Raw genomic sequence first — 27,611 nt, 5'->3', positions numbered from 1 at the left:
TGAAGATGAGCAACTTTCATTAATAAACACAAGATGGGAAGTCACTCTGGTTTCTATTATTTTATAATAATAGAATTTCATTTGCAAATTACAAATTTATTTTGGTATATATATAATAGGACTAAATTATAGAGTTGAAGTGACTCCCACCAAGCTGTTCCCTTTAACTGTGTAGATCCTCATGGTTCACTCCTTTCCTCCTTTGGCCAAATAATACCTCCCAAAGAACCTGATAGTCATTTTTTCAGTTGCATCCACCGCCCAGTATACCTAACCCTCTTTACTCTTTTATACTTTTTCTTCTTAGCCCTTATTTCTTTCTAGCATATTGCATAATTTATTTATTCATGGTTGTCTTTCACTTTGCACTAGGATATAAGCTCCACATATAGGGAATTTTTGTCTTTTGTTGTTCACTGATTATATCACCAGCATCCTGAACTATGCCTAGTACGTGGTATGTGGAATAACCAATATTTGTTAAATGAATGAATGTATCTGCCTTTTAATCAAACCTTTTGATGGCAGAGAACTCACTTCCTATACAAGGTAATATCCCAGGTTTTAATAATTCAAAATATTAGAGATCTCTTCTTTATATTAAGTTAAGATATGTCTTCTTGGACCTTCTGTGCACTGGTATTAGTTACACTCATCCAGAGCTATATATAATAAATTGAATCTACCTCTTACATAACAGCCCTTTAAATCCTGCATTCCAGCTTCAGAAGAAAACCTCATATGGCACAATGAGGCTCCAAGAGTAGGTTGAAATGTTTGGTAAAGAAATCAAATAAGAAGGAAATGACTCATATTAAGCATTTTGTTTAATCTTAAAATATAACTTCGACTTCTTTGATAGTGACCTATCTGTTTTCTTAGGTTGCTTTTTGCAGGTTCACTATAACATGCATAGGTATGGATTTATTTTCATATTTGCTCCTTGGAATTTTTTACTCTTCTAGAATCTGTGGTTTATAATACTTCATTTTTACAAAATTCTCAGCCATTATCTGTCTCTATTTTATTCTCTTTCTCCTAGGACTCCAATTATATGTGTTCAACTTTCCTGCTATATCCTCTCTTCTCTTAGCCTCTTGCTTGCATTTTCCATCCTTTTGCTCTCTGTGCTTCATTTTGGATGGCTTCTTCTGAGCTATATTCCAATTCACTAATTCTCTCTTTAGCTCTGTACAATATGTCATTAAATACATCTATTAGGTTTTTAGTTTTGGTTTTTGTATTTTTGAATTAAGATCTTATATTTATATTTCTTCTAAAACATTTTTCAGCCTATTGAGAGCTTTTAAAATTCTGATCATGATATTCAGTTTATTAGCTATTCATCCTCATCCCTCCCATCCTTCCCTACTTGGAAATAAGCAAATTGTCTTTGGACTTTTCAAATAAATATAGCAAATACATATTCAATGGCTCTGAGGTCCAGGTGTTGCGGGAGAAACAAAAATGTCCAAATGTCTTCTCTGCCTTGAGATAACAGTAATGTCAGAACCAGGGAGAGCGACACATAAACAACAATAATGCAAGCCAGAAGAAGGCCAAAGCAAAAGTGCTTCAGTAAAATATAAATGCTTTTCAAGGGCAGGAATGCTGAAACCCTTGTATGGCAAATATACCAGATAAATTTTCTTTTTCTTCCAAATGCAGAAATGGGCTTGATTATCAGATTGTGTGATTCCTGATTGCATTATTCTATGGATTAATAAAATTCAAATTTATTCTACTCTAATTGCATATATAAATGATTATGCATCTCAAAATTAATAAAACAGCCACATTCCAAATACATGTTGGCAGTACTTTTTTATTTTTGAGAAGTTACTCAGAAATACTTATGTGGATTAATAGTCATAGAAAATATTTACTGATTACCAACAATGCACTGGAAAAAAGGCTGAAAAGGAAGGGATGTGGAGATCATTTAGAAACTTTAAGGCAAATAACTGGGAGAAAAGGTCAAACTCTCCAGTCCATTGGAGACGAGTTTAATTACTCCCTCTTGAATCTTCCTTGACTTCGCATACTCTTCTGAGTATGGTAGCTCAGAAGAAGTTCTTCTGTACTCAGAAATAAAGCTCATAGAAGAAAATAATGTATTTTAAAAAAATGTAAAATATACTCTATGGGCTGGACCTGAGAGGACATTCCAGTCCAAATTAACCTTCTTCAATTCACTTTTTCCATGGAGTATTTCTCAACATAAAAACACCTATAGCTCTATGGTGGCTCAAATGCAGTGTAAGGTTATGAATCAGAAACTTTCTACGAAGCTTAGTTGGGTTTGGAATAGGGTTATACTACAATGTTTGTGAATAAAAAGAATGTACAATGTTATCTGCAGGCAAGAATTAGAGATTTCAGCCAGGCAGAATCTCATAGAGTGGAAATATCTTGGAATTTCACCAAAATTCAGGTCTGGCCCCACTTCAGGCCCAGAAATTGGATTTGATCCGTGGGTCTTATGGTCACTCTCTTAGGAACAGGCTCATAGGTACTTTAAAAGGAGAATTTAATAATTAAACCAAAATGGCAATTTCCTAATTTACAACTGAGGACAAATCCTATTAGACAGACAAGAATGCAAGTTAAATTTCCTTCTGGTTTGAAAGTCCACATACAAAATAATAAACTGCCCTTTAAAATTTAACTTAAATTAAATGAAGCAAAGGCCAGTTATCAAGATTATGAATTGTATATAATAAGGATGTAGATGAATGATGATGGGGAAATTTTATTTTAATTTTGGCATCAAAGGAAATTATAGATTTAACTTTAAACCAAGAGTTCCTTTATTACTCATGATCTTTTAATATGGGACATTTCTAGAGACACAGAAATAGAAGAAAACCATTAAACATTAAATACCACACTAAATAAACTCAGGCCCACATAGGGGAGATTTGCACAAAAATTGTCTCTATTTGAAGGACACTCATGGCAAAAAAAAAAGGTGATTCAATCTGTTTCCTCAAAATCTTATAACTTTTCTATTCATAGTAACCTGGTCATAACAGGGTACTGAAGTATTAAGAAAACAGTAATATCCATCTTTCCAGAACAGCAACCTGGATTTTTCATAATTTTATATTAAAATAGCACAAAAATAATAATCCTTATAAGTTTAATTTTCAGAATTATAGATCTATGATTATTGGCAGGAAAAACTACAAGGATAGACTATACCTATATTCTGTTGATACTTAGATTCAAAGAAATAACTTCTAATACAGCTACTTAATTTATCCCCCCAAATTTTGACATTTCCAAAGTGAACCACAAAAATCTTCTAACACATTAGTTATAGAAAATGACTCAAAAATAAGTTCTATAAGGGCTATAAATGCAAATTCGATTTTCTATAGATATTTTAAAATATTGCTTCATTTCATCTAGAGTTTTTATTACAGTAAAGAGGAATCTTTGGCTTATATCATTTCAGTCTGACTTACACAGTCAAAGCAATACATGGAAATAGATTTCTCATACTTGAATAACCAGCCCTTCTCCTTCCTTAGAAGAAATTGTCTCTTTTACTTTCAGCTTTTAAATTCTAGGATACTATTTCAGATAAATAATTCTAGCTGCTGTAAAAGAAAGAACCCTGAAGTTTAGTGTCTTAATGCAATATAGCTTGTTTCTTGTTTATATGAATTTCAATTGGTGGCAGAGCAGGGGATGAGCTTCTGGTTCAGTCAGTCACTCGGGGGGCCCTGATTAAACAGATTCTGCCATATTGAGCCAATACCTTTCAAGGTCCCTCTGGTCACTGACATCCAGCTGGTCATCAATAAAAGAAAGAGATTGAAGAACCAACAAGACAAGAAAGAGAATGAAGGGTCACATGGGAGGATTTTATGTACTCAGCCCAGAAGAAGTAAGCATTACTTCTATCCACATCCATAATCCAGAACTCAGTCATGCAACCATACCTAACTCTAAATGCAGTCTACCTCTGTGTCCAGGAGGAAAGGGAGATGGGTTTGGTTTACTGCCAGCTATTCTCTGCCACAGCTATCTTGTTTGGTTCAGTTTACTGCCATATCTTCAGGTCTTTTCCCAGTTCCCCCATATCTTGGATTTTGAGAGGTGAAGCGTTCACCCTATCAAAACATAGAAGTGGGAGCATAACTAGGAATTTCAAAACCTATAGCAGTTTCAGACCCAGAGTTCATTTCCATTTGTTGTTAGGACAAAAGGAGGGACAACTAGGAGAGAAAATAAGAAAGTTCTAGGCAAGAAGATCTCACTCTATTGGCTCTTCTTCCCAAATTTGTGGCCTAGCAAATCTGTAAAACCTCAACATAGGTTTTACTCATTTATGAGCTTACAGTTAAAACATAAATCAATGCCATTTTTGCCCTTCTTTTATCATAAGGCAAATGTCTTTCAGAAAAGGGCACTGGCTATGTCATCTTTCTTATTAAAACTACTTATTTTCCTCCTCTTGTCAGTAGTATGGGTCAATCCTCTGTTCCACAATGAAGAGGAGATGTCACCAAACCAGGAAACATTCGTTTTTGATGGATGCACACCATTTATTTTCTGATAACTGCTGTCACAGGTTGGCTGCTATGAAAAAAAGACAGGAGAGTTAATCTCCAGGACCAAATTGGTAAGATTTCTTTTTGAGGAAGCTTATTAATCAAAGCCTGGCATAAAACTAGGCAGCAAAGCATATTATAGAATTTAAAAATAAAGTGTATTAAAATACCAGATGCTAAGGAATCAAGTTCTTCTTACCAAAAGTGAGGTTCCAAACCACACCATTTTAACTTTTATGGGTATCCTTTGCTCTGAGGAAGGGTTGGACTATACGATGTCTTCTGTGATTAGATGGAAACTTGGCTAAAGAAGGAATGGATGAACGACAATTATCACAGCTATGGAAGGAAGTTCATAACCTTTTCCAGCAAGATAACAACTGATGGAACTACGTTAAGCAAGGGGCTCTGAAGGAAAAGAGACATGGGACTGGGTCCCAGATCTGCCATTTTTCAGATATGATTATTAGACATATCACTTAACTGTGTATGTCCCATCTCAGTTTTCTCATTTGTTGCTCAGGGTACAGATCATACCTTCCACATAGAGTTTGGGTGATGGTTAAAGGAGGTAGTATATGTAAAACACTCAGCATAGTTCTAACACATGATAAGTCCTCATAAATGTAAGCTATTTTCATTTTGCCAAAATCTGAAATGTCCCCACATGACACCTAATTATGGACTCAATTGTATTTGCTAAAATAGATTACTAAACTGAGAAAACAAAGAAGAATCTCAATAAAGCATTTGATAAACAATATTCTTGCCAGAAGAGAAAAAGCCAGTAAGGGTTTTTGTTAGTAGTATTCTCAGATGGCCTCCAAGATCCCTGTCCTCTGGTGTACACGTATATTCTCTCTGATAATCAACTAAACACCAATCTAGGCGTTGGCTGTGAAAGGATTTTATAGATGTAGTTAGGGTCCCAAAGCAGTTGACCCTTGCTGGGTCTCCTTAATCGAGTGAGCCTATAAAAGGAACTGAACTATTCTTAGAACACTTGTGGCATGAGAAGGCCTCTACTGGAAGGAGCCAAATGGCAAGGAACTGTAGGTGGCCTCTCAAGCAGCTGGGAGCAGTCTCTTTATCATAGCCAGCAAGAAAACGGGCCCTTAGTCATTCAATTGCAAGAAAATGAATTCTGCCAACAACCTGAGGTGTTATGGAAGTGGATTTTTCAGTATTTAGCTTCCTAAAAGAAATGCAGCCTCCTAAAACAAATGAACACCTTGATTTCAGCCTTTTGAAATTCTGAGGAGAGCATCCAGCCAAACCAAGGCCAGACTTCTGACCTATGGAAACTGTGAGATAATACATTTGTGTTGCTTTCAGCCACTAAGCTTGTGGTTGTCTGTTACATGGCAACATAAAATTAATACAGCGTTTCATATATTTGTTTCAAAGATGATAAAATGGGTCTTCCTAAGGCTTCTACAAAGTCTTCAGCAACAACTGCCTCTGTGTTTTTGTTTTTCCCCCCCGTGGATTGGGGTTAGAAGGCTGGAATCACTTTGGCAGCCTATAAACAACATGTACAAGAGGTGTCTGGGCAGCATGTTCATGTATAACTTGTGAGAGATGGAAAAATTTGTGATTTTTTTTGCAAAGCAGAATTCCATCTCCACTGATGATTGGTGTTAAGCCCTCTTCCCTGAGGGTTTACATATCACAATGTAACATTCGCTTTCTTTTGACAATAGGGCATCCAGCCAAACCATGCCCGACCTACTGACCTATGAAAACTGTCAGATAAGTGTACTTCTTATGCAGCTCTCAGCTCCCAATGTAAAAGAGCCAGTGCTTTTACAAGTTTCCTTATCATGTATCTAATATTTGTCACAAAAGACAGAAGTGAACACTATTTTAAGTCGGTTCAACAATAACAGAGAGTGACTGTGCTCAGAAAGACCTGCTATTCTGTATATCCTAGATGACTATGAAGCTTGAAGAAAACAGCACTGTGCATTTCTTTTTCCTAAATAACTTGTTTGCCAATTGAAACCTACCAGAATTTTCTTCTATAAAATAAGAGGAAGCAAACAACAAGAGGAACCAATCTTTGAGGTGAGGGATTTCTTTTGATTTATACTATTATCTCAGCAGATGATCAATTCTTTGCGGAACAAGAACAATGAATAGTCACTGAGGCCTTTTTCCTTTTTGTTTTCTAAATGTTATCTCTAGTCATATGGTTCTCCTCTCTGAAGTGAGTCACTTTGCTGCTTAAAATAATTAACTGAAAATTAAGAGATGAGGTACAGAAGAAAAAAGGCGCTAGAGCTGTACAAAGGAGGCAGATTAGCTTCAGGATTAAAAGCATGGGTTTTAGAGTCACATGACCTGGGGGTCAAACATGGTCACTCTATTTGCAGCTAAGTGACTTTGGTCACTTAAATAATAATTTTTAATTATTTTAAAAATAAGCAAATTTCAAATTTTATTTATGAGAATGAATTTATTATCTTTTTTAAAAAAACCTTTTATTGCAGATAAAATAAATATCCTATTTTAAATGTTTTCAAATGTACAATTTGGTCATTTTAATTATATTCACAATAATGTGCTAACATCACCAACACCCATTACCCAAACTTTGTCATCACCTCAAACAGAAACTCTGCACCCATTAAGTAATAATCCCCATACTCCCTCCCCAGTATTTCCTACAAATACTCCTGGCCCCTGGCAACCTGTAACCTATTATTTGTCTCCACGAATTTGCTTATTCCAGGTATTTCATATAAGTAGATCATACAAATTTGTCTTTTTGTGTCCAGCTTATTTCACTCAGCATGATGTCTTCAAAGTTCATCCATGTTGTATCACATATCAGAACAACTTTATTTCTTTTTATGGCTGAATAATATTCCACTTATGGATATACCGCATTTTGTTCATCTATTCATCAGTTGGTGAGAAACTTGGGTTGCTCCCATTTTCTGGCTGTTGTGAATAATGGTACTGTGAACAATGTGTGCAAACATCTGCTTGAGTCTGTGCTTTCAATTCTTTTGTGTATGTGGGATTACAGTGTTATATGGTTTTGGTTTTCTCATCTATTACATGCGCTATGTCAAGGTTAAATAAAACGAGTGTCAAGCATTTAACACTATGTCTAGAACAATGTAAACACTCAATAAGTGGTGGATATTGATGTTATCCTTCAAAACTTCATATCTAGTCCTTCCTGTGTGTGCCATTCCCAATCTGTCTTGTCGACAGGGTTACCTTTCAAATACCTGGTACACTTTCTCTCCTGCTGAAGATGTTGGAGCTCTCCAATGGCTGGATTAGTGGTTCTGAGTCAAGTCTTTTAGCCCCTTTGAGAAAGCTATGGAATCCCCAAAGAAAAATGCACATATACACACATGCACTCACCTACAGTAAACTTTGCATACAATTTCCAGGGTCATAACAAATATTGGACACATCATTTTTTTTCTGTCTGATCAACATGTGAACTTACTTTTTATGTTTAAAGAATCCATCATTTGTGTGACTCTTGGTAGTAATCAGGGTCCCATTTCATTCAGGCTTTCTTTAAACCATGGCAACTAGGAACCAAGACTGGTATACCAGAAATGAGCTTGGGTCTGGAGGGTCTATTCCAAATTCTTTGAGAGGCCCCAATGAACTTTTTCAATCTCACTTCCCAGCACTCTCCAATATGTATCCTTGACTTCAGCCACACCAGATGAATCATCCCTCTCAAGTGTACTGTATATCATCCCTGCACATTTCTGAAAATGTACACCCCATTTCTCTGTTCTCCCCCTTTACCATCAAGTCTCCACTCAAATGCTCCTACCTGTGAAAACTTTAATTTTAAAGAAGAATTAATCACTCCCTCTTCTGTGTTTATAAATCATAAGAAAACACACTGTAAAACTATATTGCTTGGGTATTACTTTCTTATTTGGGATTGTAAACTATTTGAAAAAAGAGGTCATTCTATCTACCTTTATGTCTCTCACCTCAGCACAGTACCAGGCTTGGTAAAACAAAAAAATATTGACTTCTTAGCCAATAAGTATGTGAAAAATGTTTAGCTTCACCAATAAACCAAAGAAACACAAATTAAATAACAACAAAACACTCCCCACTTGTCAGAATTGGCAAAAACAAAAATTTATTGGCAAGGGGCAGGGAGAGGGTGACACCATTGCTATAAATGGGCACAAATTTCCTGGGAGATTATTTCACAAGACGTATCAAGATTTAGTTATGTTCATGCCGTTTGACTGAGCAACTGCATTTCTAGGCATTTAGTCCAAGGAAACAATTAAGGATATGAGCAGCAATCCAGGTACGAGCATTATTTACAGAAGTGAACAACTGGAAGCCATCTATTAGTGGGAGGGTAGTTAAGTCAACTGTGGTAGAGTCAAAAGTAGAATCAATCACTAAAAGTGATCTGGAGAAGAATATTCCCTAATTATTCACATAAAAAGTGATTGCAATATATTGAGCAAAAATAGCTGATTACAAAACAGCATTATCCCAGGGGAGGGGGTAGAAACACACACACACACACACACACACACACACACACACCACAGAATAAAAAATTGGAAGATGTACATCAAACATTTAATAGTTTTTTATCTGCATGGCTGGACTATGAGTATTTAAATTTTTGTTTTCTAATTTCTAATTTCTATTTGTTTTAGCAGGATATTATAATTTGTGTGACAAGAAGATTCAATAAATACACACCTACATTTATTGAATAAATAACCCATCCTAAGTCTCTTTAGGGTCAATTTAATTTTCTTTTGTATGCTATGTGGTGGGGGTCACATTTCCTTTTTTTCCATGTGAACATCCCATTCTCTCAGCACCACTTGTTGAAAAAAATTTTGGGGGGATGCATGGGCTGGAAATGGAACCTGGGTCCCCTGCATGGCAGGTGAAGACTCAACCACTGAACTACTCTTGCACCCGAGTCAACTTAACTGTCTGCCCCTCTCTAACTTCAGCCTCATTCCCCATTTCCTTCTTCCTTAGAATTTTTTTCTTAGAAATAAATAATACATATACACAGGATAAAATAATAAAATTTATTATTCAAAGGATAAAGAATCCTACTCTCTCCCTCGCTCCCCCTCGCTTCCTCCCCCCCCCCTCATTCATGCCTGTCCCTGGCCACTAGTTACCATCCCCAGAGGCATCATCATTGGCAGTTTCTGTGTATCCTTCCAGAGATATTTTATGACTAAATAAAAGCATACTAGCACATACATTTTTTCCTTACATAAATGGTATCACACTTATTTGGATATTAGACTGCTGAACAAATCATACAATTTTTTAATCTTTTCTACCCTATTATCTAGCTCTTTTTCTTGTAGTTCTACTTTGTAGAACAGCTCTTCAGTTTTATCTTCCAAGTCTCTTACCAAAATTAAAAAAATAAAAGACCTTAAGAGGTAGAGCCATGAGAATTTAAGTCTTTTTCACAAGCTATTTCGCCTAGTGCTTTTCATTTGTTAACATTAATAATCAAAGTTACAGTTTATTGAATGCTTCTTTTTTCACCAGGAGCTTTATAAATACATTATCATGTTTAATCTTCTAGTTGTCATTATTAGTTCCATTTACGGAGAAGAAACAAAAAGCAGAAAGGTGAAACAACTTGCCCAGAATTAGTACACACAGAGCTAGGGCTTCATTTCAGATCTGCCTGAACACAACGCCCTTATTCCATGTGGTATACAATACAGTATATTACCTCCACACCCACATACTCAACAACTCATTTTTGAGTGCCTGCCGTGTGTAAATGTGCACTGCACATGAACATGCCTACCCTCACATAATGTTGCTCTTTCCTCACAGATGCTTTGCAATTTAATGTCCTGACATCCCAGAAGAGGATTTTTTTCCAAAGCTGGAAAAACTTAATGTTGCATGCAACAACTTCATCACAACTGACATTAAAAAAGAGACACTCCAAGTGCCATCCCATGAGAGCTCTACCAGTCACACACAACACTTCCGTCCTTTTCCTGTGGCAGGGAAGAGGAAATGGGACTGAGGGAGAGTATAATTTGTTCGCTGATAAACACTATATAATCTTGATGGATGTGTATTAGAGATTTCATCCCATTAACAAATCTCCACGCAGGCTACTTAATGTACCTCTTGTTTTTGTTTATCATGTAAAAGTGTTTATCTCATTTGGTAGTGGCTTAATATTGAGCATTACTATCTATTGTGCACGAAACAGGCAGAGTACATACTTTTGTTGATAATGGCTATGACAGTTATCCCTTAAAAGTGACACGAGTTGGGTTGATAACGATGCTCATGATGGGGAAGAACTTATGAAATTTTATGGAAGAAGGAAAGTGGAATTGGGAAAAAAAATACAACATGATCCACATAAAGGAGTTTCCTTAATCTCCATCTGTGATGACAAGTACTCACTGTATCACATACTTTCTGAGTAATAACTAGGAAAATCAATTTGCTAAAGCTAATTAAGAGCTGAGGCAGGCAGAATGGAAATGGAAAGACTTTCAAAGCATGCAGGAAACCAAAATATTTTTTCATTTATTTTATGGATAACTCAGTAGGGACAAGGGAACCAAACCTCCTTCTTCATTTTAGCTTTAGCACATACTCAAACTAACGACATTTGATGAGCAGAGCTGTCTACTCATCTAATCCAGGGAAGGTGCTGACCCACCATGTTACTTAACATTCAATCAATAGCTTTCCATCTCCCAATGGAGTTTATCATCAATATGACCTGTTTGAATCAGTCCTCTGGGTTTCACATTTAGCTTTCCCAAACTGAAAGAGTTTTCAGGTGAGGAGAGGAGAGGGATGGGAAATTCACAGATCTCTGTCATGCATAAGCTTTTGCTTCTGGAAGTCTCTCTCTCTCTCTCTCTTCCTCTCTTTAAATTAGAGAAGTTGTGGGTTTACAGAACAATCATGCATAAAATGCAGATTCCTAAATACTACTCTATTATTGACACGTTGCACTGGTGTGGTAAGTTGTTATAACTGATGAAAGCCCATTTTTATAATTGTACTTTTAACTGTAGTGCATGATTTAACTTAGGGTTCACTGTATAGTGCAGTTCCATGGATTTAAAAAAATTAAAGAAAAAATTTAAATCCATATTTAAAATATTACATATTACAGTGCTGTTAACTATGCTCACATGTTATGCTACCATCACCACCATCATTACCAAAACATTTCCATTATTCCAAATAGAAACCCTATACATTGTAAGCCTTAACTCCCTATTCTCTATCCCCACCCCATCCCCTGGTAACCTATATTCTAGATTCTGAATCTATCAGCTTGCTTATTCTAATTATTTCAAGCCAATGAGAACATACACTATCTGTTCTGGAAGTCTCTTAATGTTATATCCATTGGCATCCTTCCATCACTGAATAAGTCACTTGGAACAGCTCAGGAAGAGTCCAGTCCATTTTGGAATGGATTCTATGAGGTAAAAGAAAAGATGCCCACCATGATAAGCTAGAGTTTTATTCTTTTCTTATTTCTGTGATTTTTCTTATTTCTAGATTTTGCACATTTCAGGCAGATATACAAACTCTGTTTTTATGACAAGTGAAGACACATTTCACTATCTTTTTGTCAGTGTTCACATAAGAATCCATTAAGCATGGTGTACTGGTTTGAAACTGTTGTGTACCCCAGAAAAAACATGTCCTTCAATCCTAATTCAGTATTTTGTTGTGGAATCTTTTTTACTTAGTTTTTCCCATGGAGATGTGACCCACCCTGTTGTAGGTGGGACCTTTTGATTAGATGGTTTCCATGGAGATGTGTCTCCATCCATTCAAGGTGGGGTCACTTACTGGAGTCATTTAAGACAGAACCATTTTGGAAAAAGCTTCAGAGCTAACACAGCCAGAGACCTTTGGAGATGCAGAAAGAAAACAGCCCTGGGAAAGCAGTTTGAAGAAGCCAGGAAAAAAAACTCCCAGATGTCACCAGGTGCCTTCCCAGCTGAGGGAGAAACCTCAAAAATCATTGGTCCTTTCTTGCATCAAGGTATCTGTGTTAGTAAGGGCAGATCCATGAATATGAGATGTATAACGGGGTCTCACACAACCATGGGAATGGAAGAGTCTAAAGTCCGTAGAGCAGGCTGTGAAGCTGGCAGCTCCAATGAAGGGTCTGGACGAAGTCAACAGGAGAGGCTGAAGAAGCAGTGAAAGAGTCTCTCTTTTTCCTTAAAAGCCTTTGATTGATTGGACTATCTCATTGTGGGAGACATGCCTTAGCTGAGTACAGATGTAATCAGCCACAGCTGCAATCAACTGACTTATGATTTAATCAACAAGCCACAAAATATCCTTACAGGAATGATCAGGACAGTGCTTGCCTGACCAGACAACTGGGCATAATCATTTGGCCAAGTTGACACCAGAAACTGACCATCATGGTACCTTTCCCTGGATGCCTTAATTTGGACATTTTCATAGCCTTAGAACTGAAAACTTGCAACTTAATGAATTTCCCCTTTTAAAAGCCATTCCATTTCTGGTATAATGCAGCTTTAACAAACAAAAACACATGGTAAAAAGTAGTTAAGACAACTGACTAGAAATCAATGAGGCTTAAATTTAAAACATGCCTTTCACCCTAACACAGAGCAGAAATAGATAAACTTTTGAAAAGGAAACACACTACCTTTACTCAGGATCAAGATAAACATCTATAGACCAGCAGTGGAACAGAAACAGTAAAATGGGCCTGAAGTCACAAACCTACTGGGCGTTATGTCCTGAAATCAGGAGAGGCAGCCTAAGAGAGAAAAAAGGAAACCAAAAAGTCCTGGAGGAAGCAAGGGATAAGAGCCAAAGTTGCCAGACAAGGGAGACTTCCTTGAATTAGAAAGAAGGCAGGCTAGACAAAACTGTGGCATTCCTGAGCCTGGAGTTGGGAAACAGACTTGTGCCAGCAGTGATGAGGTAGGGACTGTCATACAGACGTGCCCTGGGCCAGCATGATGCCTGGCTCTGTGATTTCTCCAATATGGGAGAGGGGAAGAGAGGTCCAAGACTAGATTTTGTGTTAGTGGTCATTGTCCAGGGTGAAGGTAAATGTAAAAAAGCTAGACAGGAATTGTAAGCACAGAGAATGAAAATAAACATATCCACTCAAGAGTTAACTATCATTTAATATGCAAAATGCTAAACAGAGCCGCTACAATCAAATGAGTTTATTACTGAGTAATCAATAGAGGAAAATGAAACTGCTTTGCAAATGTGTTTGAAATCCTCAAAGAGATACAGGGTAGGAGAAAGTAAAAAGGAAAAAATAAGGATCATGAAAGAAAAACAAGGACATATGAATCAAGAATAAGTGGCTATGAGTAATTCATTAGAAATCTTGGAATTGAAAAATATAGTTACTGAAAATAAACTAAAAAAATGAATAGATGGGGTTAACTTTAGACTTGCTAAAATCAAGAACAATATTTTTAAATTGGAAGATGCCATTGAGGAGGCAGCACAGAGATGGAAAATATGAATGAGAAATATAAATAGACATATGCAAAATATATACATTTATATATATATATATACACATTATGTGTGTATATGCACCTATATATGTATATACAAATTTATATATATTTATATATTTCCAAAAGTAGGAAATAGAAAGAATGACAAAGAGGAAACATTTGAGGAGACAATAGCTAAAAACTTTCTAGAACTTAAGGTCCATCTGATCCATTAAAATGAAATTTCAGAAAATCGAAGGTAAAGATACAGCCTTAAAAGCTACTAGAGAGAAAAATTACCAATGAAAGAACAAAATTCAGATTAACAGCAGAATTTTAACAGCACAATTGGTGCCAGTTATCAATCTCCAAAGAGCTGAGAGTGGGGGAAAAAACACAAAATCCTGTTGAACAGAATCTTATACTCAGTGAAAGTATTATGCAAGAGTGAAGGCAAAATAAAGATATATAAAAAATATATAAGCTGTGAAACCTTAGTAAATAATTTAGAAGGCTATAATTTGGCAAGAGGAAATACAAATCAAGAAGGAAGAGGGACATAATAAATAAAAGAAGAAAAAAGAAAAATCAGCAAGTTATGTTGGTAACTAGTGAGTAGTTAATTACTGACTAGAAAAAATCTACAATTTTTTTTGTGTTCAAGAACAGAAGATACAAAATTCTAAACAATAATCACAAAAATGATGCAGGTATGGAAAAGTCAAAAAATAGTAAATGTATGATTTATTTTTTGCCTTATTCTTGAGGATTGAGAGACAAAATTCTTTCACTGTTGTTAGAAAACTATATAATTTGTTTAATAGGCACTTAAATTAAAGAGAAAATAAAATGATCACCTCCAAACAAAACCACAGGAAAAATTGTATGTGTGATGGTAGTGGTAGGGTGGGAAACTGGAGAAAATTTATCAACCCAACAACAAAGCAGAAAAGGAAAAAAAAAAGCACATTTTATGGAAAACACAAAATGATAGACTAGACATTAGTCCATATATATCAATAATCACAATAAATGTAAAAGGCTTGGACTTGCCAATTAAAAAGACAGAATCTATCAGTAGATTTTAATTTTTATTCTTATTTTTTATTTTTTGGGGGTACATGGTCTGGGACTCGAACCCAGGTCTCCAGCATGGAAGGTGAACATTCTACCACTGAACCACCCATGTACTCTCTATCATTAGATTTTTAAAAATCCAATCATATGCTATTTAAAAGGGACTCAAGGAAAAAAATCAATACATAAAACATTTGAAAATAAAGAAATGAAAAGATGTACCAGAAAAATGCTAACGAAAAGAAAGCTTATGTAGCAAGAGAACTAAAATAGAATGTAAGTCAGAAAGGGGTTCAAAGGGACACTGCAAAGAAATAATATATAGCAAGAATAAATATAAGTCAAATTTATGTCAACTATTAGCATAACCTTGAAATACCTAAATAAAAATACCTAAATAGATAAAACAAAAACTGGCTGACAGAATTACAAGGAGAAATGGAAAAGTTGGAGTTTTGATAAAATTATATTTGAAGCTGCTATATCAGACAAATAATTAGTAAGTCTCATAGAAGATTTGAATAATACAATTAACTCTTGATCTAATAGATACATACAGATAAACAGACAGGCATACATTTATCTATATATGGAGAGAGAGAGAGAGAGGGTGGGAGGCTACTGCATTCAATAAAAAGAGAACATATACTCTTTTTTAAGGGCACACAGAGTATAAAAACAAACCGCGTTATGTCCCAAGAAAAACAAATTTCCAAGACTATGTGCCCTATAAATTATGTGCTCCAACCTCAATATAATTAAATAAAAAATTCTGCATTAAAAGCCATAAAGGGGGAAAATCTTAAGAAATTAAAAATATATACCCACGTAATAACTCATATGTTAAAGAAAAAATCAGAATAGAGATTATCAAATATCTGTAACAATGACAGTCTTAATAAATCAAAATATGCAAGATACTGCTAACATGTTGCACAGAGAGAATATAAATAATTTTAAACGCACTGTTAAACTAAGGTTGAATTATATACATGTTAAACATTCAGATTTAAGTGCTTGAAAATTAATAAAATAAAACCAAAGAAAATAAACAGAAGGAAATGAAAAATCTAAGAACAGAAATGAATGTATGAACATTTAAAAATCATAAGCAAATATTCTAAATAATTTTGTGCCATACACTTATAAATTGATGAATATAAAAATTCCTAATCTGAAAAACCAGAACAGAGAAAGAATCATTAGCTAAAATCTTACCATTTCCTGTATACCTCCCACCCCCAACAAATACACCAAAACCCTATGACTATATGATTTTATCATCAAGGAATAGATAGATTCTATTATATATAAAGATATTTTTAAAAGATTAGAAAGAAAGGTAAAGCTAGCTCACATGGTAAGAATACAATATTGACATGAAAACAAGAAAAGTGCAATGTAAAAAAAATAATAAACCAACAGATGCAAAAATACATTAGCAAGCATATCACAAATTCGTGTACACAAATAATATTTTATAACTGGTTGGCTTTATTCCCAAAATGTAAGGTTGACTCAAAGCCAGAAAATACATTAATTTAATTCACCATATTCGCAGATTAAAGGGGAAAATATGATTATCTTAATAGGTACAGGAAATGGGCTAAATAAAATTCAGCTCATGTTCATGATAGCAGAATAGTAATAGCTGAGAACTTCTTTAACCTGACATATCTACTTACCAAAAGCCTGAAGGAGATATTATGCTTAAAATGAATCATTTGTAGCTTTTTCATTAAAGCCAGAACAAGAGAGAGACCCTCTACTACTTAATATTGTATTGAAGCTCCTCCTACATGCAATGAGTCAAGAGCAGGAAACAAGGCAGAAAGACTGGAAAGGAAATCTGCAAATGAGAGTCTACCGCCAATTAAAACTAACTAAGAGACGCGTGGCAGTATCGAAAGGTACATATGAAATGGACATTCAAAAGATAGTAATATTCCTATACATTATCAATATCTCATTTGAAAATGTAATGCAAAAAAGGTATCATTCACAACAAGTGACTTAGAAGAGACAACCGAAGATGTATAAGAGCTTTATTGAGAAAATTATAAGACTTGAGTGAAGGACTTAAAAGATGTCCTAATATATACTAGGTCTAATAATAGCAGTACAGCGCCAGTATAATTTCCTAGTTATGTAAATCAGGGCTACATAGTCATCGTCTCTATGCTACAGCTTCCTTATTTTCTTATCAGTAAAATAGGGATAGTAATAATATCCGTCTCATCAAGTTGTTGTTGAAGGTTATATAAAACGACTGACACAAAAGACTTAGAACAGCATCTGGTACGTACTAAGAGTCACCTATTTTGTTATTATTAAGCTGTAGCATTTAAGAAAGTGTGGGTATTGACACTGGGGTAGATAAATGGAATACAACAGAAAGCTAAGAAACATACTCAGAGCACATGTGAGATCTGGAGTGTGACAGAGGCGGTATTATAATTCAGTGGAAAAGGAAGGACGAATCAGTAACTAATCATAGTACAACTGGCTTTCCACATGGATAAAAAAAGACTTTTTTTTTGGCACCAGATATAAAAATAAACTTAGTTGGATTAAATACATTTATGTGAAGAACAACAGTCTAAAACTTTTCAAATAAAACAGTGGGGTGGGTTTCTTAAATCACACATAAAAACCAAAGACAAGGAAGGACAAGAATCATAAACTTGAAATCATTAAAATTAAAAATGTCTTTAAAAAACAAAACCCCATTATAAACAAAAAATTAACACCAATGAGGTATATAGAACATTTATAAAGCAATAAGAAAGTGACAAATCAATGTAAAAATGTGCAAAGGCCATGTACAAATAAGTAACTGATAGAAGAGGATGCACAAATGAAAAATTTCAATCTCAATAATAATAAGGGAAATACAAGTTAAAATATAATTTAGAGAATAATTTCATGCTCTTAAAACTGGCAAAATTTTAGTTCTGACCATACTAAGACCTAGCCTACTAGAGAAGCAGACAGATCAAGCACTCCTAGAAGAATATAATCACTTTGGAGAGAAATTTGGCAATATCCAATGAAGTTGAAAATGAACTTGCCTTAAGACCCAGCAATTTCGCTTCTAGAGACATACCCTAGAGGAACTCTTACATATGTGTACAAGGATACATACTCTGTTCACTGTAGCATCATTGTAATAACCCAATTATTAATCAGTAGCAAAGAAATAAACATAGACTGGAATGGAATATACACAACCTTTAAAATTAATTAAATAGATTCACGGATACATGTTGGAAACATAATCTTGAGCCCCCCCCCCCAAAAAAAACAACTACAGAATATTAAACGCAGTGATAAACGCACATACATTTTAAAAGCAACAAAATGTTACTATACGTTTTTTGGTTTCTTTTTGGTGTATGGTCCGGGAATCAAACCCGGGTCTCCTGCATGGAAGGCGGGCATTCTAACCACTAAATTACCTGTACTGTATGCTTTTTTGGTTTTTGCTTTTGCATGGGCAGGCTCCGGGTATTGAACCTGGGTCTCCTGCGTGGCAGGTGAGAATTTTGCCACTGAGTCACCATTGCGCCATCCTATATGGTATTTATGAATGCATTTATACGTAGTAAAATATTAACAACATGGCTTAGAGTCATGATATGATTGCCCCTGAGGAGAGAAGGAAATGGTACTACTGTAAAAGAGAACACATGAGACTCCATTTATTTAACATTAGTATTTCCTTTCTTTAAGAAAAACGATCTGGGGTAATTGTGGGAAAAGGTTAACATTTGTTACTTTCTAGTAACAAAAATAATTTTATTTTAGTGACAAATATATTATCTCTTCAATTTTTCTTTATTAAGATATGTTAAATGTACATAGTTTCTGACTTCTAGAATCAAATCTATCTGTGGTGGACAGAAAGGGCACTGGACTAAAATTCAGAAATTCTGAGTTATAGCAGAGGGCCTGCCATTTGTTATTGTGTAATCTTAACCTACAGAATCTGTTATCTGCAAAATCTGCAAAATGGGGGACACTGCAAACCTAAAGGGAATGGGTACGTTTTGAGAATATAGAAATTTCTCTGGCATAAAACATATTCAACAGAAGAGTTTAGATAAGAGCTAAAAATCAAATATTATATTGTAAATCTATGTCTTAGCAAATAAAGCTACTATTTTGCAAAACCCATTAAAAACAGAAAAAAATGTTAAGAGGTAACTGCAGTTGGTCTCTGATTCAGGCCTATTTCTTTCTTTCCTTTTTCCTTGTATCTTATTCCTTATTTGTTTCCTTGTTTCATTTCTTGCCATAGAAGTAAGGATACAGCCTGAAGGGACAGCTAATCAACCTATTGACAGCCAAGAAACATTTCATTATGTCTTCTCTTCTTATATATATTATAGGATATAATGTTAATAACATCTGTCAATAGGCCATGGAGAATTATTGTTTATCCATTAGAAATTTATCTAATATGGTAAATTCCTCAAAGGAAAGCCAAAGTTTCAGATATACAGTTTTCAGATATACAGCTTCAAGTATTTAGCGTAGGAGGCATAGGTAAAGGTTTCAACAGACTAGTTGCGAAAACAAGTTTAAAATGAGCTCTCTGGAAATGGCTAAAAATTTTCATTCTTCTAAAATGGATAGGGTCTGGCTCCTAAAATCTCCATGGGTATAAAATGTCTGTCTGCCAATCTCTTTCTGGGTCTATCTATTTTATTGTTAAAATCGGGGCAAAGCTTGTATTTGAAATTTGTTTTAACGGCTATAATAGTGAAGAACTTTACATATGTGGACAGTGCTTTGTTATATGCTATTACAAAGGATCAAAAAAGTAGGAAAGTGTATTTTTATTTCAGATGTACAATTGAAAGAATTGTAGTTGGTTGACAGATGGTGTAATGGAGCCGATTCCATACGTCTATTTCAACACGTCTAAATAAAACTAAGAGTCTCAGATCCTTTTGTCTGTTTCAAAAATGCTCTTCCCTCTCTTCTCCTGCCCTTTTTAGCAAAACCTGCTCTTCTAGCTCTTCTAGGTGTGGATACCTTTAAGGAACTTTTCATCATTTCCTAGTTCATTTAGATAAACGCAGATTATGTCAAATCTAGGCAGTAAGCAGTAGGAAAGGTCTGAAGTTAAGTTACTGGGTTTGGAACAAGGTTCTGCCACTTCCAGGTTATGGTAATTTACTTAACCTGTTTTTACCTCTGTTTCTACCTTGGTAAAATAGGTATCATAACAGTTGTATTACTCTGGTTGTAGTAAATGAAATAGTATATACAAAATGGCAAATAGAACTAAATCAATGTTAATCATAATGAATGGCATCATAACACCCCGTGGATGTCACATCACTGTATATGGCTATGGCAAGTGAATGAGAAAATGAATATTTAGAAAGAACCAGGGTTGAATGAAACATCGGAATTTCTGTTTTCTGGACTGCAGAACACAGACCACAGAGGCAGAAGGCCATGGTGAAAATGTCTTAATGCCAGTTGAATCCAAGGTGCCACTACTATTTGTACAGAAGGCTTTGAGTTAACTGTGCATGAAAATGAATGAGAGCGGAGAGGAAAATGGAAAGGATTCCAGGCAGTGCTGCCACATTCTCACCCTCACCCCTGCTGCTCACCCAGAGAGAGGGAATCAATCTTCCGCGGAGCTCTCTGTGTACAAGCCGGGTCCACACACTCCTGCCAAAAGAGCCTTTCATGCTCTGTTCTCACATTCTGATATTTATTTTTCCTCCTCCAAACCAGAGGTTTCCTCCTCCAAACCTCCTCCAAACCAGACACTTACTTCGGTGTTTTGAGTCCTTCAGCTTCAATGTAAATATGCCAGCCCTTTGGGAGCCCATAGGGGAGGCTGATAATTCAGGCTTTTCAAAGCAAAGGAGAAGTGTCTTTCCAGACCACTCTTTCTTTTACTAGTCAGTTTCTACATTTAGGATGATATAAATATTAATTGAACAGAAAAAAAGACAATCTTCACTGTGTCTTTACTCCATATTATATAATAAGAGATTTTAGTTTTCTTAGAAATCTTTTTTTTTTTTTTTGTATAGCAATTGTTTCTAAGAAATTCAAAATAGCTCTAAGTGTCATTTATCTTCCCAGCAACTGTGAAAGTGGGCTTCCAGTTTTCCATTTCCTACCCCATCTGCCTGCTGACAAACAGATGTTTCTTGCTAAGGGAGAATCTATTCACGGTGGTTGCTGTGACATGAACACCATGCAAGGACTTAGGGTGAAGATGGTTGGCAGCGGATGCTGCGTCTGGGCAGGGCTGACTTTTACAGACAGCCACGAAAGGAGAAAGAATGATCCCACCCAGCAGGGCATATAGCAGGAAAAGGGAAGGAAAGCCTCCTCGCAGCTGAATCTGTAGTAATAACAAAAGAAGTAAAGAATGTTCTCTCGACCCTACTTATTTTTGAGTGAGCCAGAAATTAAAGGCAATAAATATTAGATCACCACTGACCTAGGTCCTGAGCTCTAGGCTTGGTTTGGAAACAAATAACTATTAATTGAAATTTTCTCCTAATGTTTAGAAATTGCCATAGGAATGAGTCTGAAATTTCAGTACTGTACCTCAAGTTGAAATTTAATAAATGGTATTTCAATTTTTTTTCACTATAATTAAGCACAATTCAATTTCTATAATATTAACATATAAAGTATTTATTAGGAAATCCAACAAAAATCCCAGTTGAAATATGAAAGGAGTTTAATCGTCACCTCTGAGAACTACAATTGAAACTATTTTATGTTATAAGGGCTATCAACTCAATACACACCAGTTTTCCAAGACAGATTTGAGAAGAAAAAAATGTTCTACAGTAGATCACTTAAATAACTCTTTTGGCTGCCTGGAATTTTAGCTCATTGATTAAGATGACATGAAAGAATAAATGGAATCATAAAACTTTTGTGGAAAAGGAAAAAATCCCATTTTAACAAACCAGCTGAATCATTCAATATTTGTAAAAAACAATAGATCCTTGATATGCTTTTTGTTTTTAGAAATGTAACCGGAAGTTGCCATAAAAACCGAAATCTAGAGATAACTGGAGAATGGAAAGGAGAGGCAACAAAAAAGAGATTAGTTGCTGCCTTAGTATTTAAGCCTTCTTGCGGCCTCCACTGTCAGCCTGCACCCATTTCCTTCCTTGGTAATCCACTGAGGTCCTCCCATCCTCCCTCATTGCTCTGGGCATGTCTGCTGACTCTTTCACTCTCCAACCATCAACTCTGTACATAAACACGTACACCAGGAAGCAAAACTCCCTAAGCAATATACCATGCTTTCTACCAAATGCTTCAACTAACTAACTGGGTAAAGACTACCAAAAGCAGCTTTTGGGCAGGACTTCTCTTTAAACATTATTGAACATTATTATTCACCTAAGATCCACAAAGCACTGGAGCTAGTGTAAGGTTGTGTCAGGACCTTATATTAAAAAGAGAGATGATTGTACATGGAAATGGCTGTCTTAACAAGGAGTACTGATAAATAATAATAGAAAAATAATAATGACAAATGGCTGCTAATTGGACCAATATCTCTGATAAGCTGTCACAAGTGAGCAGAAAACTATGATCCTATTTCTTCTGATAGTGACTTTCATACAATTAATAATATTTATTTCTTCATAAATATTTGACAAATGCTGAAACTAAATGTTAGCTCTCATTCAAGTGCCAATAATTTGGAGATAGAAGGAGGTCTATTCCATTTAAAATTTTATCTTTAAAACTAGAAAATTATCTCTAAAATCAAATAATTTTACTTCCAATTACTAGCTTATAAATTCTTAAATTCTGCAAAAAACTAAAACATCTCTGTTCTTAAGCAAAAAAAAAAACAGCTTGAAGACTAGCAGGTCTAAATGGTATTATGACATACAATTTTAGACTTATTTCTGGCATAATTTTGCTTTGCTGTTTTCTTGTACTTCTGCTTTTGGCAAATACAATCTTATTGTTTTTCATATATCCTTATAAACTACCTAAAAATATTCCTGGAAAGAATAATGAATAAAAATAAACACACTAACAACTTTTGTAGCCAAGGGGATTAGAATTAAATAAAGGGAAGAACTCTCAGTTCTTGGAGGAAGGGGGTGGGTTTCGACACAGTTCAGCAAGGAGATCATGCAGACAGACCTCTGAAGCATCTTCCTGAACTGAGGTTATATTAAATGTATTTACTTGTTTATAAAAGATATGCATATCATGTTTCTTAATAAGAGGGTTGTAATAAAAAAGATTCTAGGGATGGGAACAACAGGGTTTAGTGCAGTTTAACCATGCTAATCTCTACTTCCACTGATCATTTTTGAAGCCATTGCAAACTTAGTGCCTGCAAGAGATCTCCCAAAGCTGTGTTTTCATCATATGACAGTTCCACATTTACTTACCATGCGTGCCCGAAATGATGCAGGGATGAAGGACTGGTTAGATAGGTAGAGAGGCCGGGAGGAGTCCTGTAGGACGTAGATAAAGCCAAAATCAACTTTAGAGGGATGTGCGTAGATGACTGGGCCTTCTCCTGTGCTCTTTAAGTGACATGCCTGCATCCCATGAGAAAGAGAAAAAGCACAGGAAGAGCTGAAAATGCCTGGTCTTTAAATCTATCAACACAAAAGCTTTTAAACACTGTTATAAAAAGCAGGAGCATAAAAGGGTGATCATTAGACTGGCATCCTTTCTCAATGCTTCTCCATGATCAGAGGGACTGAGGGATGATCCTGTTGGTCAGACCTATGGTGAATCCAGCCTGGAATTCTTCCCAAAGAAGATGGGCAGCTTCCCCAGGTCTTCCCAGTGCGATGCTCTGAGAGGGAGCCATAATCTTGGGCCCCTAGACTCCTCCCAGAAAGAATCGAATGTGGCTGGATTTGAATCTCAGTTCTGTCATTTTTCTGGCTGCATGATGGGGCAGGGCCACTGCACACAGATGGGAAGGTAGGGATTGAAATCCATCCTTTTTTCTGCTCCCTTAGCCTGCACCCTTGGTGAGGCACTGCATCTGCCCAAGGGAGGGGAGCCTTTTTCTTCCACAAAGTGTTGCTTTGCAAGCAACACTCGAGTGGGGCTGCGCCTGTACAGACAGGAGCACTGTCTAGCAGGAGCCCTGGACTGGGGGGATGTGTCAGGGTTGGCCTGTCCTTGAGATGCTACAAAAGGCAGATGGATTATATATGGCATTTTATATGGAAGAGATAAAAGCAAAATACTATTTTATTAAACTCTAAGCAATCAAAGTTACTTCAAGCAACTGTAAATTGCCATTGCCCTGCTTCCAAGTAAACTGGAGGTCTAGGGATACAAATATGGTTGGACACACTCAAGATTTATCCTTCAATTTAGCTCAAGAAGCAGACAGCCTCACACATCTCCCTCTTCACATCCTTGGAGAGAGACTACTTCTCTTAACAGTTCAGGCTAGTTAAGTTAGGCTGTAAGTCCAGTCAAAATACAGGAAAAGGGATCCAATGAGCAGTGAAGTAAAACAGATCTCAGAGACTGCATAATACAAACTAGTGTGACTCAAAACTAGCTTTGCATCAGAGACACCCAAGGAGGTTGTTAAATATACAGATGTGCTGGCTCCTTCCCCTCAAAGATTCTACTATAATAGATCTGAAGCTGGAGAGGGGTCAAATACAGGGGTCAGACATGTGTGTGTGTGTGTGTGTGTGTGTGCGTGTGTGTGTGTGAGAGAGAGAGAGAGAGAGAGAGAGAGAGAGAGAGAGAATGAAACTTGGATAATAAGCTAGGTTTAAGAACTATTATATAAAAGGTTACTATTTTTATACATTTCAGCAAATAGATTCCCTAAATAACATTACACTAGTATTTTACCATTTCAGAATGAAAATGTAAAACTCTAGACTTTCAAAGAACTAGAGGATATGCAAATATGGCATGTTCCTTAAATGAGGTAGCTTGATATGTTTGACAAGAAGTACAGCAATTTCAAATGCAATTCTAAAAATCTGGCTCTTACCATAGGGGGATCTGGGCTCCCAAAGGTTGAGATGTAAACCGTGGACATGAATTCTCCAGTGACTTGGGTCTCTAGGGCCAGAGGAATGTCCACAGTGCTGTGGGGAGGGATGGTCCCGCGGGGAATGGGGCAAGAAAGCAGCACAGGAGGCTCATCCTCATATACCTTGTGAAAGACACAACCCAAAAGGAGAATTAGTCCCATGGCACAGTACAAAATAAGTATATTAAATTATTTTAAACAAGAGTCTCTGGAGACTGTTTGGAAATATATCATCCTTTGAGCCAGAAAATGGGAATGAGTACTCCAATTCAGCCACAAGGAAATTTGCTTAAATGGAATATGCAAAGAGCCCCCAAATCCAAAATTTATAACATAGCAAGCTGTACAGATTATCTGCAAAATGCAGAAATCATCCAAAATATGAATTAGTTCAAGACAATAGTGTCCGACTGCCAAATTCCTTAACCTGACCTCCTATGCCTCTACAGTATCTCTCCCACAACCTCATCCTTTGCACGTCATCTACAGAGGCCACTGCTATTTCCTGAACACACTACACTGTTTCCCACTCCCACCCTTGGCACATGGGGTACCCTTCCTGGAATGCCTTTCCCTTTGACCTACCTGGGACACTCAGCCTTGACATCCAACCCCACCCCTGCCCTGGATCCCCAATGCTCTATGGTGGGAGTTTTCCTCCAACCCCACAGTATCCTGTTCAGTCCTTTTCCATAGCATGCATGGGAACCAAATGGCATGGGAACAACCTACTTATCCATTTTCTTCATGGACTTTAAACTTCTTAGGTCATGGATCGGGCATCTCCTCTCTACATGCCATTTCCTGGTCTAAAACATATGACCAATACATGTTGGTTTGTTTTTTTTTAAATGAGGAAATGAGTGAATTAATTAATGTAGTCCAATGTTGATCAATATGTATTCCTCAGAACCCTGCTCTTCAATTTTTACTAGCTTTTAAGCGATAACAAATAAAGAAAAGTCCTATGGTCAAATAAATTTGGGTAATTCTAGGAAGCACTTCCTAGCATGCTAGCTCCTCAGGAGGACAACATGTACAGGAACCTCCCCTGCCATGGTGCACCCATGGGCTGGTCTAACATTGTCTGATCTAACTCAACCTCCCTGGACAGCAGTGTCCTGATGAGCCGGATTGGAGCTTGAAGCAAAAGGAAAAAAATTAGTAATACTTATCCTATCTTTATTTAAAGGTCTGACACTGTTTTCATCAAGGAGGGAATTAGAATTATTCCATGAGCTTCCGAACTGGACAAAACTGGAAGCCAAGAGAAGGAATGACAGGAGGCAACTTCTACCTCTCAGATGCTCACCCCAGAGTAGGCTGGCCCTACTCTGTAAGATACAATTCCTTCTTCTTCATGGCTGTTTTATCTTTAGGCTTTTGATAACACAAGTCACTTACAAATATTGCATTATTACATCTTAATGATGCTATTCAAGTAAATGAAAACATTTATCCTGATTACCCAATTTTTTGGCTCTCCCTTAAATTTCGTGCCCAAGGCAGGTTTCTCACCTTATTTCCTGTCCTGCTGTACAGTAATTGCTTCCCTATCACCCTGGATGCAAGCTCTATACTAAGCTCTGGAGAGGATCATGCACTGTGCGGGGCCAGCCTACTCTGAGGTGAGCATCTGAGAGGTAGAAGTTGCCTCCTGTCATTCCTTCTCTTGGCTTCTAGTTCTGTCCAGGGAAACTCACAGAATAATTCTAATTCCCTCCTTTATAAATCAGTCCTGTGAATAGTGGAAGGAAGTGATCTTGTCCTAACTACACCTTCTGCGTTCCAGATTAAACACAGGTGTTTTCTTCTCATCTGACTTGGATTTCCAGATGAATGGATTGTCATTCAGATTACTCTGAGCATTATTCATTTTTTTCAAGTTCCCATTAAAAAATATGACAAGATCTAAAGACAGAATTTTGACTGTGCTTTGACTGGTGGCCACCTTTTACTTTTAACTAAACTTTGCATTTCTATAATGCAGCCTAAACCTGCGTTGGTTCTGTGGCCTCCATTTTGCTTTTTTAATTCACTGAATTGGTAGCCAAGTAAAGGCCCCATTTGATTTTTAGAATGAATTTCTATTAGCACGCTGGATGTGTAACAGTTTTAAAACAAAATTCATTCTTGGTGAACTGCATCTCATTAGCAAACCCTCCATTACTCTAGTCTGTACAGATTTTAAAAATCTTTTATCCATGCCTGTTTTACTTCTTAGTCTCCCCACCTACCTAGGTATAGTGACATGTAGACAGATAAATTTCACAAAACATTAAGATACAATTCCTTCTTTCTCAGGGCTGTTTTATCCTTAGCCTTTTGATAACACAAGTCACTTATAAATATTGCATTATTAAATCTTAATGATGCTATTCAAGTCACAGCCATGGACATAAAGGAAACCTA

At 36.2% G+C, this 27,611-nt stretch overlaps 1 protein-coding gene across 10 annotated transcripts in view; it reads right to left on the bottom strand.

Annotated features, from left to right (window-relative positions):
• HYDIN (HYDIN axonemal central pair apparatus protein) overlaps window positions 1-27,611 on the bottom strand; it is a 511,177-nt gene that overhangs the window by 221,402 nt on the left and 262,164 nt on the right. For all 10 annotated transcript variants that reach the window (XM_077132967.1, XM_077132969.1, XM_077132970.1 and 7 more), the window contains 2 exons: window positions 25,158-25,322; window positions 23,566-23,718 (listed from right to left, as the gene is read on the bottom strand). In XM_077132967.1, the coding sequence (XP_076989082.1) occupies window positions 23,566-23,718; window positions 25,158-25,322 (318 nt within the window). The remainder of the gene's footprint in view (window positions 1-23,565; window positions 23,719-25,157; window positions 25,323-27,611) is intronic.

The sequence above is a fragment of the Tamandua tetradactyla genome, chromosome 16 (genome assembly GCF_023851605.1).
Source record: "Tamandua tetradactyla isolate mTamTet1 chromosome 16, mTamTet1.pri, whole genome shotgun sequence".
NCBI classification, from domain to species: domain Eukaryota; kingdom Metazoa; phylum Chordata; class Mammalia; order Pilosa; family Myrmecophagidae; genus Tamandua; species Tamandua tetradactyla.
This window is presented reverse-complemented; position numbering and strand designations above follow the sequence as displayed.